We start from the raw sequence: 16,909 nt of genomic DNA on the forward strand, positions 1-16,909 counted from the left end.
TCTTGAATTCCTTTTAAGTGAACCAACCGATGAGTAAATTGCTGTTTGTTTAACCATTCTCATACTAATAAACATTCATTTTGTTTTAATTTTTTACAATTACAAACAATGTCCTTGTAAATATATTTAAATACGTGTACAGATATCTCTATATGACAGATTCTAAAAGTGGTGTTTGTGAGTCAATGTTCTTTCTTTTAATTAAGGAATTTTTTGTCCTCTAAAAAGTTGTACAGATTTACACCATTACTGTCTCCATTTGTTTCTACCGTCTTCTGCTAAATATTTTTGAATTACACAAACTAAGCTAAAAAAATTTTTCCTTATATTAAATTTTATTCTCCTATTCTTTTTGTAACTAGTGCTGAAATTAATTAATGTTTTAATATACTTTATTTTTGGACAAAATAGAGAAAGTATAAATTTGCAGGCTTAAATATTCATGGCATGTCATGTCTTAATTTTTCTCTTTAATAAAGCAAATTACTAGTAAATGGAATAACTAAACAAGGAGACTAATGTATGTTTAAACAATCTTATAATATTATTTGAGGCATTTACTTTTGTCAGCTCCATTCACTTAAAAAAGTATGTTTTGAGTCTTTTACTTACCATATGTGTCATATGGATCCACGTTAGGGCTAGGCATATTCCACCACTGGATGGTTGCATCAATACCACCACTAAAACATTGTTCTCCATTAGAACTAAGAGCTAATGATAGAACAGGACCACTATTATGGGTAAAGAGGGAAAAAATTACTTATAAAGCCTAAGAAGAAACTCACATCCACATCCCCCTAACCTCTGAATTTACATGGTTATCTAAAAACTGTTTAAGGTAAACATGTACACTTGAACAGTACTGATTATATTCTCATACAGTTATTAAGCACATAAACTATTATTCAACTAACGTCTTTTCTAATATAAAACAAACATTATGAGAAAATTACAGGGTTTGAGGATTGATAAATAATTATTGACAATAACTATGGTTGCTAATTAAGTACTAATTCAATAAAACTTACATGTGGGCCCTAAACGTGTAGATAGGCTCTACATCCAAAGAGGCACTCCTAAAAGGGAATAAAAAGGTGGGAAAAGAGAAGACAATTAAATAACCGCAAATCACTGGTTGATGTTCAAGAGTCATCAGGTAAAATCAAATGAGTGCATAAAAGATATGGGACCACAAAGAAGAATAATTACTTATAATTATTAGCAAATTTTGGAGGAAAAAAACACAGGCTAAGATTAAAATACTTGCTTTTTGGCAGGAACTGTTTTTTGCAAGTTCCAAAGTTTCAGAGTATGGTCCTCAGAGGCAGTAACCAGCACAGGTTCTACAGGATGGAAAGCTAATGCCCGTACTCCATCAAAATGGCTACGTAGTGTATACTTGGGGTTCCATGTCTTTCGAAAGGCATCTTTATTGGCAGGCAACTAAAAAGAAAAAACGCAATATTTAGTGGTAAAAGTAGTAAAGTGATAGGCATGTGGAATTTTTTTGTTTGTTTGTGTTGGTGTGTTTAAAAACATATATTTAAAACTGTTTTGCTAAAATGTCCAGTGGAAATTTAATGTACCTTAAAAACTATATAACAAATCTTTATCATTTAATAAGAACCACGAAGAATAATTTCATTAACTTTCAAATACCTAGATCAAATGAAGAGTCAATCTATCTGTTTTCCCTCATCATCAGGCTAAATCCAAAGGTCCTATTAAATGATAGATGAGAACAACAAAAAAAACTACCATGCTGCAAAACTTTACATGAACACAGTAAAAATCATATACATTACTACCAAAATCCAAGGAGACAATATTAACAGTACCGTTGTCATTTAGAAAATTAGCATGTGAAATTTTTAAAGGCAGCAAGTCAAGGTACTTTCCAAAAGTCTGAACTTAAGACACTTTAAGAATATTTTCATCCCATTTTCATTATCATTGTTGCTACTGATAAGAGGTTAATCTTTTTACCTTCATTTCTCCATCTGTAAAGATAGGCTATGAAACCACTTCTAAAGTAGTCAAAAGTTTACTAAAATTTAGTTGCTTATATACTTTAAAAATATTAATGACAATAATCCAGCCTACCAAGGCTGATGTCTCGAAAAAGCATGCTAACCTAAGTATAAAATGTAGGGGAAAAAAGTGTCGTTATAAAAGGAAAAAAATTGATTTGCTGAAAAAGTGCAAATTCATTAATATAAAATCTAAACAAGTATAGTTAACTCTCAATTGAGTGTGTATCGTCTGCAAAAGATTTAATCCAAGACTAGTTCACCTCTAACATTGTCCTTCTCATCCCCGGCTCCATCCTCTTCCCATCCCTCAAATGAAGGACTAAGAATTCAGGAAATGGCAAGCTAATTTTAACATTATCCTTAAAAAAATAAAAGTTCAAAAGTAAAAGGTGCTCTTTAAGAAGTATCCTGAAGGCAAATAAGTGGTTCAGGTAATCTATTTTTCTCATGTTAACACCAAAATATGGCTTAATTTGAGTAGATAATTGAGAGTTGACTACTCAAGATAGATACTTATCGTCCAATATTTTAAGGTAATCAATCATCCCAAACTCATAGGGCTAATCCACCACAATACCTAAGAAAAATTTAAACACCACAAAGAAAGCAGTTATAAAAGAAAAACTACATGTCACTTCAAATCAACAATACTGACACACTTAAACTTATCTTTTCCATGCACCTTGACATTAATTCTGTTTTATAAGTGTTTCCAAAAAATAAGGAGCCTTCTATTAAATCATTAAAAAATTAAAAATAAAACTGCACTTACATCATAACTATAGTCTGCATCATTTGTTACCGTCAAGTCTGCAAGGTCTCCAAGGCCCAGTACACTTAACAAAACATCATCAGAACCCATAATAAATGACTTGCCTCCTCCAGATGGAAACGTTATTGGTTCAGCTATAAAGAACAAAACCGCTTCTTAAATGCTGAAAAATCATACAGTACAAGACAATATTGTGGGGGAAATGTAAGCACTTAACAGTTACAATATTCAGTAATATAATTAATTTTTATTTTCCCACTTCCCTCCTTATTTCTTCCACTCAAAAAATCCTGAGTAGTAATAAACAAATCTTTACTTAGGAGCTGCAACATAATCTTCCACAAATCAAATGTGCACTAGATACATTATTCTCGGGTGGGAGGTGGGGCACAAAAGCTTTCTTTATTCAAATCACTTATCACTTCAGTACAATCATAACTACGGTATTTTTTTAATGTAATAGGTTGTTGCTAAGTCCTTTTGCTTTGTATTATATTTGCTTAGAAGTGCTAGGTTTTCCATCCCTGATAAAAATAATTAATAGCCTTAAAACGTAAACAGTTTCCAGTCTCAATACAGTGTATCAGTTTACTGAAACGAAGCCTTAAATTGCTCAGACTCCTCCAGTAATAGCAACAACAGTCTAGGAAAGGCGCAGTTCTACCTCCAACAAAGTCAGTTTCCTTTCTGTAAGCTCTAGCTTTCAAGCTTCGACTATGATTTTTAAAATTTTAACTTCTCTTTCATTTACCATGATACTTCTAAAATAACTAATCTATACTATGTAACTTTAAATTTCTGATACTTTGACCAATTAAAATCAAACTCTGCCATAATTAGAATAACTATACTGTTATATATTTTGCTCTAAGTTATATTATAAGCAATAATTCTCAATACCATTTCAAACATGCTTTGAAAGCAAAATTTTAATCTTAAGATGCAGAAGGAAAGTACACAAGTCACTGTAATACAAAACAACTCAACATATCAAAATACATTTAAAATTCATGAGCAAATTTAAAAGGGAAACATAAAAACTCATGCCAATTATCAATTTTGAAAAATTCCTATGAAAAATGAAGGTATAAATATAATACACTACAGAAAACATAAAAGGTGTAATGAAATTTGTCAGTCATCATTAATACTACTGAAAACAGTTCTGAGGAAACAAACTTTTAGATACATACTATGGCAAAAGTAAAATTCATCTTTATTCAGACTATCTTATTTTATTATTTATCAAAGTAAGCTATATAATTTGACTCAAATAGGGTCCTAAATGACATTTCTAAAATGAAGCTGTGAGTCAGCAACTGATCCAGAGTAAATCTGACAGAAGATATACATAGGGATATTAGTATTTAATTAATCTCTCGATGATTATACTTATTGAATCTGAACAATCTGTAGCACCTATTCTTCCTACCAATACCTAGTAGGCAGTTATTAGTAATACCAGAAACAAACTATAAAATCAATAGTTCAAAATTATGTTTAAGAACAATTATATAAAATGCATTAGGTAACATTTACTCAAAGCATTCTTGGCCAGCACAAGGACATATTCTTCTGTCAAGCTCATAATTTGTTTGTAAGACAAGTAAGGAAAAAAAGGCCATAATTTCTCCTACTCACAATTATATAAACACTCAATAACACAAATCTTGATAAAAGCCCAATAAAATAACTTTAACATAATATCACTTTGTATTATTGCATATTCTTTTTGCAGAGATATTTCTGATCAGCTGTTGAGCAATTTGGGGGCTTGTGAAGGGAAGTGCCTGGGCAATATTAGCCAGTCTTAATGGAGTTTTAGATTAATTGTATTAAGCAAAAAGTTAGTATTATACCCATTTCTAACTAACCATAAGATTACATTTCTCTATCTCTACATACATTTATATATACAGCAAGCTATCTTGCTCACTCAGTGTTTATTACACATATATGTGAAATATTATATTACATATAATGTGAAAAAAATCTTTTAAGCTGTATTTTACTTTTCATAATCACCCATCACTGTGGCATATAGTAATCACAGTAAATACTTAATTTATTTGCCCTTGTTTCCTTGCAAAGGGGATTAATTTCTATGCTGTAATTTGTTTTAGTACCTATAGCAATAAGCATAAAAAACATAACTGGCAATTAAAAGAAAAATAAAATTACTAAAAGCAGTTTTAACGATGGAACTTATGACACTTTTTATTAGATATAGCCCAAGAGATTTCATCAAGCAATTTAAGAATACTACTATCATATTAGCATTTCCCTTTATGGAAATCTTAGGATCTACAAAATGGGATCTTACATCACAGCCCTTTTTGTACTTCTGTAATTCTCCATTTTATGGGTACTAACGACCAAGGAAATGTGTGGTTCACATATCAAACTCTTCCTTTCTCCTTCCATTTTATCAAACCTAAAGAACACAGTACAATAACTGATTCCATTTATGCCAGTGGCGACAAGACATGTCTTAAGGCTTTACTAAAAATAGTCTGAAAGGTTGTAATGTAGAAGTTTCTCTCCTTGAAAACAGAAATTTTTTCTTTATAAAATGAGGTATGACATGGACTTCAACAGGAAAGCACTCTGAAGTTAGAGGCTGCCACTGAAAATAAGAGGTTATGAACTCTAATGTTCCCTTCTTAGTTCTAGGTCGAAGTTGAATTTGAACCTTTTTTAATAACAAATTTCTAGTAAGATTTACCCTTTGAAAAGTATAATGAGGTTGTGTTTATCTCCCCCTTCTTCCTTCCACCACTGTGAAAGAGAGCACTGACTTACACTGCTGCTTTAAACAGCACACACACATGAACACACACACAGAGCTCTAACTTGGTTTTTGTGTAGCATAGGCCTTGATGGGCTTTTCCATAGGTTGTTGGTTTGAAGCATTTAAAACAGTTCCTATTCCTGCTAATATGCTTTGCCTTAAACTGTAAAATCTGTAGTTTAAATATATAACATTAACTACAAAAATGTTTCCAAGTTTTCCTATGCATTATTTGGTAAAAGAGACCAAAAACTAAAGAAGCTAAACCACTACTAAAGGCATAAAATGAAAAATGTGGAGTTTGGTACATGCTTTCAGAAAAGATTTGACAAAGTAAAACAGGAAAATAGCTCAACAGCGGAAAAGAGATCTGGAAAAATCAAGACTATTTTACTTTTCCTGCTGCTTTTTCATGCTTTAATGTTTTGTTTTGGTTTTATTGTTTTCATGATTTTCCTTATCCTCCTTCAAACTTTCTTACAGATCATGGTGAGTGGTAAATGCATGCAGAAGTGACTGTAGAGAAAAATGCAGAAATACTTAACTTTAACTGGGAAAATGTGCTACTAGAGAACTCTTAAAAGAGAAGAAGACATATTCAAAAATTTTTGACTGGGGCATCAAACAAATTGCCCTTACACGGCAAAAGGTGAAACAACAATGAAATTCAATCTGTATGTCAAATTATTAGATAATGAATTATATGTATATATCTCATATATCATAATAAACCTTTGGTAAGAATTCAGTCTCATTACTTAGAATTATAACTATTTAGACTAAGAATTACAAATTATTTAAGTACATCTACATATCTCCAGCTAGAATCAATTTTACAAAAAATGCCTAAGTAGTAATTTCATTCCCTACATAGTTCTAGTTTAGGCAAAATTTAGAAACTTCATTACCAAGTAGTATATACTTAGTATGAAGAATAATAAGGGGCCGGCCCCGTGGCCAAGTGGTTAAGTTCGTGCGCTCTGCTTCGGCAGCCCAGGGTTTTGCCAGTTCGGACCCTGGGCGTGGACCTAGTACTGCTCATCAGGCCATGCTGAGGCAGCATCAGACACAGCACAACTAGAAGGACCTGCACGTACTATATACAACTATGTACTGGGGGGCTTTGGGGAGAAGAAGAAGAAGAAGAAGAAAAAAAAAAAAGATTGGCAACACATGTTACCTTAGGTGCCAATCTTAAAAAAAGAATGATGTTGCTTTATTCTAAAATGATTAAATCAGACAATTGTTACATACATTTTTAGAAATAACAACTGAATAGTTCTTTTCCACAAGTACTATTTAAAGTCCTTTTTTTTTGCTGGGAAAGATTCGCCCTGAGCTAACATCTGTTGCCGATCTTCCTTTTTTTTTTTTTTCTTCCCCAAAGCCACAGTATACAGTTGTATATTGTAGCTAGTCCTTCTAGTTCGTCTGTGTGAGCCACCGCCACAGCATGGCTACTGACAGACAAGTGGTGTGATTCTGTGCCTGGGAACCAAACCCAGGCCCCCAAAGTGGAGCGTGCCAAACTTTAACCACTAGGCCATCAGGGCTGGCTCTAAAGTCTTTTTTTAAACTACGTACTATTTTCCCGCTACTAGATCTGTAAGCTAAAGTTAAACTTCAGAGAGATACTTTGAATCAACCTATGACAGAAATCAATCCACCTAATGTTAAAAATAAAAACAAAATATAAGGACACAGAAGCCCAAAATTTCAAAATCCCTAAGACAACTACACCAAGCACTTGCCTAACACCTTCTCTGAAGATCATATAGGATGATCTTCAGCATTTTAGAACAGCAGCAAATTTACAGTATTAAGGAGATGTGATTTGGAATTAACATATTCTGCAATGTAAATAAACACGGTAGCTAAATTTTGTACCTTCCTCTGCTCTTGCACCTTCATGATCAGTCATTCTAGTAGAGGCGGACCTAAACTAATTAATGATTCCTGAAGGGATGTGGGGCAGCATATCATCTCCCAGATCAGCTACCATGTCGTCGAGTTTTGTCCTGCTGACCCCTGTAAATTAACGTCAGCAATACAGGTTCATTTAATGGCTACCACTTGACTTGAAAGGAGCCTTTAAGACCAATTTTCTAACAAAACAGGCTATTTTTAAGAAGTTCCAGTTATAAATATCTCAGATAATTAAAGATGTCTTCAATTTTCCATAGCATCCCCTCAAAAATATTAAAATGATTTAAATATTTAAGATATTCACTATTTCTGTGGATATATATCCACTGTTTTTTATGCATATAAAATTGAGTCTTCTGTAACTCAACCAAAGTTCTGTAAGCTCACAGACACAGAAGGCATCATTAAAACAAAAAGAGATTTTAGTATTTAATGTTTAACAGTATAAAGAACAAAACATGAGTTTTTCCAACTTAATTCACTGTTTTCAAAAGTTAACAAAGAAGTAAGTACAAATGATTTTTATGAGAGTACAATTACCTCTCCCTGGTGTTTACGTGGATATTTTCCTGCCACATTCACACAAATTTGTCATTAACAAATCAACCCCAATTTTTCTTAAAATGTTTTTTCACTTCTCCCAAATTTGAAAAATTCGATTTATCCATGAGTTCTCTGAGTTTCTCATAAAAGTATGAAAAGTCAATACTATCATGGGCCATAAATTTAAGAGGAGAATTTCAGCTGTTGCCTGGATAATTCAGGTCAAAATATACAAAACTCAAAGCATTTGCAGTATTGTGGGATCTCTTTAACTCTGAATTTCTCAGAAATGACAGAACCATTTCTCTTATGTATTTTGAAAGAAAATAGTTTTAAGAATGTCATAAAAAATAATTTAAAAGACAAAAAAAAATGCTTTATAGCCAATATAAAAACAAAATAGACAAACCCAAGGTCACACATTATTACCTTATATTTACTAATGTCACCAGTAATGCTCTAATTAGACTGCTATATAATTATCACATTTCACCATGGCTAGGAGAATATTAGTAACTCATTCATCTGTGTATCCCTAAAAGAATGCCAGGCAGTGTGATGGTAAGACTTAATAAAAGCAGGTGGAATCTTATACATTTATACTCTATTTTACATAATCCCTAACTTCTTAGAAACACTTAAGCAACTCTCCTTCTGGATGGAAGTACACAGTATGTCAAGTAGTCCTTTCTAAAATAATTACAATGGAGAAACCTGGTATTATCTGAGAATTTTCCCCTTGACAATGAAGCGACTGTAAACAAATTCTCTAATAAAAGAAAACTACCACTGAATGTCTAATGATCAGCTAAATTCAACATGAAAGAAAACAAACATCACCCTTTCTCACAAAATAGCTCTCCTTCATAACTTTGCCACTTAAGAGTATCACCACCACTGATTTGGTTTCTGTTCTTAAAATTCTGCAACCACACTTAATAAGCCCTCTAACTTATAAAATAGGGTGAGGGAACCATTTTATAAAAGAATCCTCCCTTAGAGTATTCTTCAGATTAATCTCTTTCTATTGACTTTATTCTAACCAAAGGTTTCATTCTTATGAATTACTGCAATAGATTCCTAATTGGTTTTCCTATCTCCCAGCTGCATTTGCCTTCAACCAAATTTGAATACTACAACTAAATTAATTTTCCAAAATTATCACATTTATTATATCACCCCTTACTGAGAAACCACAAGTGGCACTTTAACGCTCTTTAGATCAAGGCTAACTAAAATTTTGTACTTAACTTTTCATGTGCTTCAGGATCTGATCCTATCTTTTTTATCCAATCTCATCTTTTAATGCTCCACAATACAAATCTCCCTAATTTCCAGTCAAACCAGTTTCCTATAGTATCAGTATTCACCAAGGTTATTGCCACCATATTTTGTCATATCTGTCCTCACCTATTCCTCAGGAAATGAGAATACATCCTACACAGACATACAAGTCTCTATCCTTTAACACGCACCTTGGCCTATCAAAATTCTGCCTACTTCTCCAAACCAGTTCCATCTCCTCTGTGAAGCCTTTGTTGATTTTTCCCTGCTCACCCTTATTAAATTTGTGTGTACCATAAAATTTGACTTCATTGGATATTATTTTATAATTTCATCATATGATAGCTAATGTCAAATATAATAAAGGAGAGAAAAAGTTTTGCCATTATAGATAAAGCACAAGGAAAGTAGGAGACAACATAAAAGTTATTGTTCAAACTAAGGATCCCAAGCTATATTATTATTATTATTATTTTTTTTGCATAGAGTCAAACATTAGCTTCTGTGTGGCATAGTGCCAAATTTAGGAAAAGATGGAACATCCCTGCTTTAATTCTAACTTCTCAAAAACTGCTGAAGATTAAAGCAGACTTCACTAGCAGATAAAACACCTAGATATATCTACATCTATATATATCTAACACCTACTTTTTATCTTTCAGCTACAAATTTAATGCATCTTCATTTTCTTTCTAAATCTATCCAATATCCTAAACATAGTAAATCTAACAAAATACAGTATCAAGCAAAACATCTGAAGTCTGATTAGCAGTAATGAGAAAACTGTAATGGTATTAGTGTCCTAGAATATTATATAAATAATCAAGGGCACAATTAAAGACTCATTAAGCATTAAAGATATTCTCAATTATTGCTGAAATCTATAGAAGGAGAAACACTCTGATTTTTATAGTAACAAAAACTTTTTCTTTTAAAGATTAGCACCTGAGCTAACAACTGTTGCCAATCTTTCCTTTTTCTTTTTTTTTGCTTTTTCTCCCCACATCCCCCCAGTACATAGCTGTATATTTTAGTTGTGGGTCCTTCTAGTTGTGGCATGTGGGACTCCACCTCAACATGGCCTGATGAGCAGTGCCATGTCCTCGCCCAGGATCCAAACTGGCGAAACCCTGGGCCGCCGAAGCAGAGCACGCGAACTTAACTACTTGGCCGTGGGGCTGGTACCATAAAAACTTTTTCTCAACTACTACAAATTATAAAACAACCAAGCTACCTCTTAACCATGACCACCAACTCCATACAAACTCACAATCCTCTAAATAGATTACGGGATAATGAAAAACACACTAACCATGCCATGTGTAAGCCAAACTATGGACTGATGACTGTTGTGTTAGTGTCTTTAAATCCACACTTACAAACACACACACACTCACGACATATGAAATTCAGTTTTCTGTACACTCTATTATTGTAAGTAAAGTAGTACTTTTTTACTGAATCTAACATTTTCCCTTTCTCAAATGTGCCCTCCCTTTGTTAATCAATCTTATATTCTGAAGTGAAACCAACTATTAGCAGGCAATCCAGAAAAGCTAAGTTTATTTTAGAATGAGGATTTAGTTATGTCATGTTTGTTAGATCTGTTCTGTTTTCTATCAGTCTAATTGTAATAAAGCTTTCACATGACAACTGTCATCTTAAAAAGACAACATCACAACGTTAAGGAAAAACAACTAGTTTAGCTGCAAAGTGATTCTGCAGTTTAAACAAGTGTACTAATTCAAAGAGCATCAATCTGTTATTTTCTCACTCTTGTCAAAATGCCTAAATTATTTTCTTGGGGGAGAAAAAAAGTAATCTGAGTTGAAGCACTGAATGGTCTGTTTTAAAAGTGTGAAATTAAAGCTGGAAATGTACAACAACTGGATCTCTTAGCTGAAAATAATATCCCTGACTATGAAAGAATTGTTTTTGTCTTTGATTTGATGCAGGAAAAAGAATATTGGACTGTTTTATGAGCTCTTCAAATGTATACTCTTTCCTAGATAGAAGCAGCTTAATCATCGAAGATATTTTACACTACATGCCAAGGTGTTCTTAAAAGCCTACAGAAAGTTATTGCTACAAAAGATTAATTTCTCCTTAAACGCATTAAAATGCTTAATATACAGATAGAGTAAAGTCACACTTAACAAAAATATTATATTTCCTAGTGACAGTTTATCATCTTGGATCTGGAATAGCAAATGACAAATACTAAGACGAAATTTAAAACAAAACTAGAAAATGATCCAGGGACATTCACTTACAATTTATATTAAAAGAAATATTGAAAAAGTTAAAAAGACTCCCTTTTTCCAAAGTTATTGATAATCAAGTCAAAAGATGTATAGCAATTCTATAACACTAGAGAAGAGGAAGGACATATAAATCACATTCTATACATGGAAAAGACAGGAAAGTTAGGATAAATAAGAATAATTAGGAAAACTAAGACAAGTCCATCCACTAAGAACCAGAACTGTAAATACACATATTCTCAGAATGTGAAATCTTTGAAATGGGGAAAGCCTGTAAATCTTTTGAAGAAAGGACATGAAATAATCTAATCTGCTTAATAAGCCTCTATTTTATAGGTATAAAATAGCACAGGAGTAACCATAAGCCATAAGAATAAGAGCATCTATCAAAGGAACACAGATTACAAACCACAATTTAAACTTCCCAGGTTAAAAACTGAGACAATCATCAAAAGAAGTCTTAATAGATTTTAAACTCCTCCTTCTTATTCTAAGTAAAGGATCCAGATTTCAGATACTTCATACTTATTTCAGATGCTACACACTGTGTGATTTTTGTTATTGATTTACATGTTTTACTGAGATATAAAATACAGCAAAAATAGAGACCATAGAAAGCTAGAAAAATCCTACCAGATCAAGATTTTTAACAAAAGATAAACTTAACCTCCCCCTCATTCCCTTCCCCAATTATAGAAAGCTTAGAAATTATTTAAAAATGAAAGAAAACTGAGTTTCAGGTTAGATAATAGTATTGTATCATGCTAATTTCCTGATTTTCATCACTGCACTGTGGTCATGTAAGAGAACGCCTTTGTGGTCAGGTAACATACTCTAAAGTATTTAAGGAGCAACATGTCTACAAGTTACTCAGTTTTCTGAACTGTTCAAAATAGTAAATGCATCTATTTACAGTGAGAAAAGGATAAAGCAAATGTGGTAAAATGTAAACATCTGGGGAACCTGGATGAAAAGTATCTGGGATTCTTTGTACTATTACTGCAACTTTTCCTTAAGTCTGAAATGATGTCAAAGTGAAAAGTTACAAGGAAAAGGAAGCATAACCTATTTGAAGCCTGAGACCAGAATAACTGCATCAGCGCTCCTTAGTTTCATGGTCTTGACTTTTAGCAGCATTAATAAAGTACACCTCTTAAGTATACCTCACTTAACAAGAAACTAGTTTCTTCTGCAAATATATACATTATTTTGAACAGTTCAGAAAACTGAGAACAGACCTTAAGTTGATTTATATCTATATTTCTAAATCTCAAAAAGCCATAGATATAATCACATTATATCAGGAAAAAAAATGGGATATTTATATTTTAAATTAAAAGCCGCATTATCTAACACTTTCTTTTTTTTTTTTTTTTTTAAAGATTTTATTTTTGTCCTTTTTCTCCCCAAAGCCCCTCGGTACATAGTTGTATATTCTTAGTTGTGGGTCCTTCTAGTTGTGGCATGTGGGACGCTGCCTCAGCGTGGTTTGATGAGTAGTGCCATGTCCGCTCCCAGGATTCGAACCGACGAAACACTGGGCCGCCTGCAGCGGAATGCGCGAACTTAACCACTCGGCCACGGGGCTAGCCCTATCTAACACTTTCTAAGGAAATCTTAAGCAGATAAGTTTATGAATAACAGACATAAAGTAAGTAATCTAATATTAAAATAAACTACTTCATTTCTTTTAAAAAAAGACCTAAACCCTAAAATTCTGTCACTGTGTCTATATTAAAATAGTCAATCATGCAAAAGTACTTTTATACTCAACATGCATGAATTACATAGGTAAGTGATGTTAGAGCTGAATGTAGCCCCTGCCCAGCACAGAATGCTTTTAAAAAGCAATTCACACCGCACAGTTTGTAATTTTTTAAAGAACAGTCTGTCTTTTTATTCACATGCAATAATATAAATTAGCATAAAGTTATAAAGGAAAACTGCATAACAGGTAAAAATCCCCAAAACTCCACAGTTTATTAGTCTCCACAATAAATTAAACCATTCAAAAAATGCTTTACTGAAGGAAATTTCTACCCTTTCCATTACACCTGCCATTTCATAAACTAATGTCACCAGAGAAAAGAACGTGAAAGAATGCTTATACGGTTTTTCCCTTTGTCATCCAGTTTTCTTCTTGACATAGTCAAAAACCTTAGACCAGCAGAAATCAATGGCCAGTTCAAAATAAAGTTTTCCCAAAATAATTTTCAAGTTTCTCCATTTGCTACTCATAGGTCTGAAGATGTTTTTCATGTGGCTGTTTTTAAATTTTATTCACAAAATGGAAATGAATTACTTCTTTGAGAGGTGCTATAGCTAAATTTATACTTTTACAGTACATTGGTCAGGATAAAACATAGTGAAAAATACACTGAGGCACAAAAGACACTCAGGTATCGACCAAACAAACCCTACTGCCACCACTACCCTCTCCTTTGGCATTCCTCCAACAGAGTAGCCAAGAAAATACCATCCAGAAGAGCTTTCTGCTGCTGTTTTTATTTGCTGTTGGATTAAGGCCAGAAAGCAGAAATTACGGAAAGAGTTTTCCTATTCACTGTATTTCAGGATTCCCAAACTATGAAAAGTAACCTGGATATGAGTTGGTTATAGCTATAATACCATATGTACCAAAAATAGGGAAATTTATACTTCCTCCCTTTTGAACAAATTTCTGTTACTATAAATTCCAAGGCCAATATTCCTTACAATTTGGCAAACTTTTTAAAACTTAAAAAAAAAACAAAAAATCTTCAAATTTTTCCTTCATCCTTATGCACACACTTAAAATGATTTTCCACTTGATCAATAATACATACTAAATTATATTTAAATAAATTTCAATTATACAACAAAATTTAAAGTTAGTCATCCCCTTTATGAAACAAAAAAATACACAAAACAGAATTGAAGAATTTTTTTCTCAGAGATTTGTATACAAAAATTATAATAGAATCTGCACTTACTCTTCACCCCTTTCTTCCCCTTTCGTTCCTTCTTGTACTGTTCCTTCAGTTTACTTATTAGTCCCTGGTCTACATCCCAAACCTCAGTAGTTGGGGAGAGGTCATCTTTATCTACATGCAGCATATTATTAAAAGAAAAAAAATCAGCAGTTGGCAATGCAAGCTGTTGGCAGTAAACTGTTATAGCTTTACATAATCATAATAAATAGGTACTAACAGCATATAGTCAAAATACTTTAAAGGTGCAGTCTCAGTTTTTGTATTCACAACTCAGACGCTAAATGCCCATCTCATAAGTTTCTAAACATTTAATACTAACAACAGTTAAATGGTGCTTCATTTCTATGAATCACAAATTTGAAGGTTATTATTCTTTCAAAACTGATAGTCTTTCAATGGACTTACATCAGAATTCTAATGTTATAAAAAATAGATCACTGCATCTTTATAAAAACGTTAATAAAAAATTATTCAGCCAGCATCATAAAAGCAAATGAATGAATTACATGCGAACTACTCATAAAAGTGCAAGCTGGAAAAGTCAGTGCCATTTTATTGATGAAAATATTCATGCACCTTCTGTCACACTGATTCTGCATGCACAGGATAACTGTACTAATGGAGAGGCATTCTAGTCCAATATAATACATACATATAATTCCAAAATACAGTGTCTCCAATAATCCATACAAAGCATTCAGAGAATCCCACCTCTACCCCCGCCCCAGCCAAATAGTTCAACATCTCATTACCTTCTTCCATTGGTCTACAACTAAGATTAGCAAAAAAAAACAAAAAAACAAAACTCAAATTCCACTGAAGAATTTTTTGAGTTCATTTTTTTAGGGTAAGATAAAAGCAGTGACAAGCATGGAGAAGTGAAAACATACATTGCCGTACATCTGCTAAAGATGACACATCAGCTATTTTAGCTGAATAACAAATCCATATTTGTTTTAAGTAAATACGTGTGCCTGGAAAAAAACTACTCCATAGTAAACTAGAGGAAAAATAGCATTAAGAAGCAGCATAAAAATAAGTCTATTGGAATTATTTTAAATATTAAGGGTTTTTCCTTCCTTTGTTTAGTTTTAAAACAGCCATGTGTTAGGAAGTTTAACATTCTGTTACAGACTAAGAACTAGGAGTTTATATAACCTTGTTATTAAATAAAAATTAAACCAAAACATATAGGCTAAGCCAATCAGTCAGACTGACACAATAGTGAGATTTTATGGAAAACATGCTTGTTAAAATTTTTGATGACATTATATTCTGGCTCACAAGTCTTATAAACTCCCTAGGCCTCACTCAGTCAATCTCTACAGTGGACATAAAAAAGTCTTTTTTTCCTAATAGATTGCTGTATGTAGTAAAGATAAGAAATCTCTCATATGAACGGCACACAGAAATTCAATCATTTACTGTATTTTGGGTCTTTCCTACTACAATTGTTATCACTTTCTCTCTTATCCATATACCTACGATCATACGTAAAAAGCTAAATTCAAAGCTTCAAGTTAATTCGCTAACTTGAGTTACCTAAAACTAGGTTGCTCAAGGTTGAAATTTACACATAAGATTATTTGTCAAACTGTAATACTGTTTGTGATATAGTTGCAACACTGATTTAAAGAGAAAATTCACTTTTCATGTACTCTAATCATGAAGTTTTCTGAAAACTACGCTTTATCAGGAATCATCAATTTACTGAATAAGAAAACAATGTGATCTAAAGAATTAATCATTTGCATCTATCTTAACAAAGCTGACAATTCTTATTTTTAAAAGTGACTACTTAAACCAAGACAAATTGACACATTTTGAGCAAATACTTTTTAATCCTCATGGAAATAAAAAGAACTGAAGTGGTAAAAACTTTATACAGGAAACAGATATGACAGAAAAATTTAATAAGATAGCCAAATAGTTTTTTAAAAGACCTTTGCAGAAAAAATAAAGCTGTGAATAGCTATAACTAAAGCTAGTAGCAAAGGGTGGTGGAGTGGAAAAGCAAAGGGAATAAAAAAGGATAAGCTTAAGGAAAACAACAAATATTACTTGCAAGATAATCTCCAGTATAGAAAACAAAGGTAAACTCAGGCAGTGCAAAGAACAGGTGGGTGAATGCATATGTGCACAAAAACATCCTGGAACTTGCCTGGAAAGTAACGGCTGATTTGATATTGCTTATAAGGAATAGTAAAGAGCAAAAGGGAAGAGGCAGCATAATCTTCTACATATTAATTCTGTTTTTAAAAAATCTAAGGGGGAAAAAATACCAAGAAATGAGGTTGAATCAGTTATGGGAACTTTTTTGT

The 16,909-nt window shown here is 32.6% G+C and overlaps 1 protein-coding gene across 2 annotated transcripts in view; it reads right to left on the reverse strand.

Annotated features, from left to right (window-relative positions):
- STRN3 (striatin 3) overlaps nucleotides 1-16,909 on the reverse strand; it is a 93,797-nt gene that overhangs the window by 13,668 nt on the left and 63,220 nt on the right. Inside the window, exons 8-12 of one of the 2 annotated variants that reach the window (XM_014857386.3) lie at nucleotides 14,589-14,699; nucleotides 2,809-2,942; nucleotides 1,271-1,446; nucleotides 1,032-1,079; nucleotides 613-734 (exon numbers count right to left, since the gene is read on the reverse strand). In XM_014857386.3, the coding sequence (XP_014712872.1) occupies nucleotides 613-734; nucleotides 1,032-1,079; nucleotides 1,271-1,446; nucleotides 2,809-2,942; nucleotides 14,589-14,699 (591 nt within the window). The remainder of the gene's footprint in view (nucleotides 1-612; nucleotides 735-1,031; nucleotides 1,080-1,270; nucleotides 1,447-2,808; nucleotides 2,943-14,588; nucleotides 14,700-16,909) is intronic. The other variant, XM_014857392.3, reaches the window with a different exon arrangement.

This window comes from Equus asinus, chromosome 2 (assembly GCF_041296235.1).
Source record: "Equus asinus isolate D_3611 breed Donkey chromosome 2, EquAss-T2T_v2, whole genome shotgun sequence".
Taxonomy (NCBI): domain Eukaryota; kingdom Metazoa; phylum Chordata; class Mammalia; order Perissodactyla; family Equidae; genus Equus; species Equus asinus.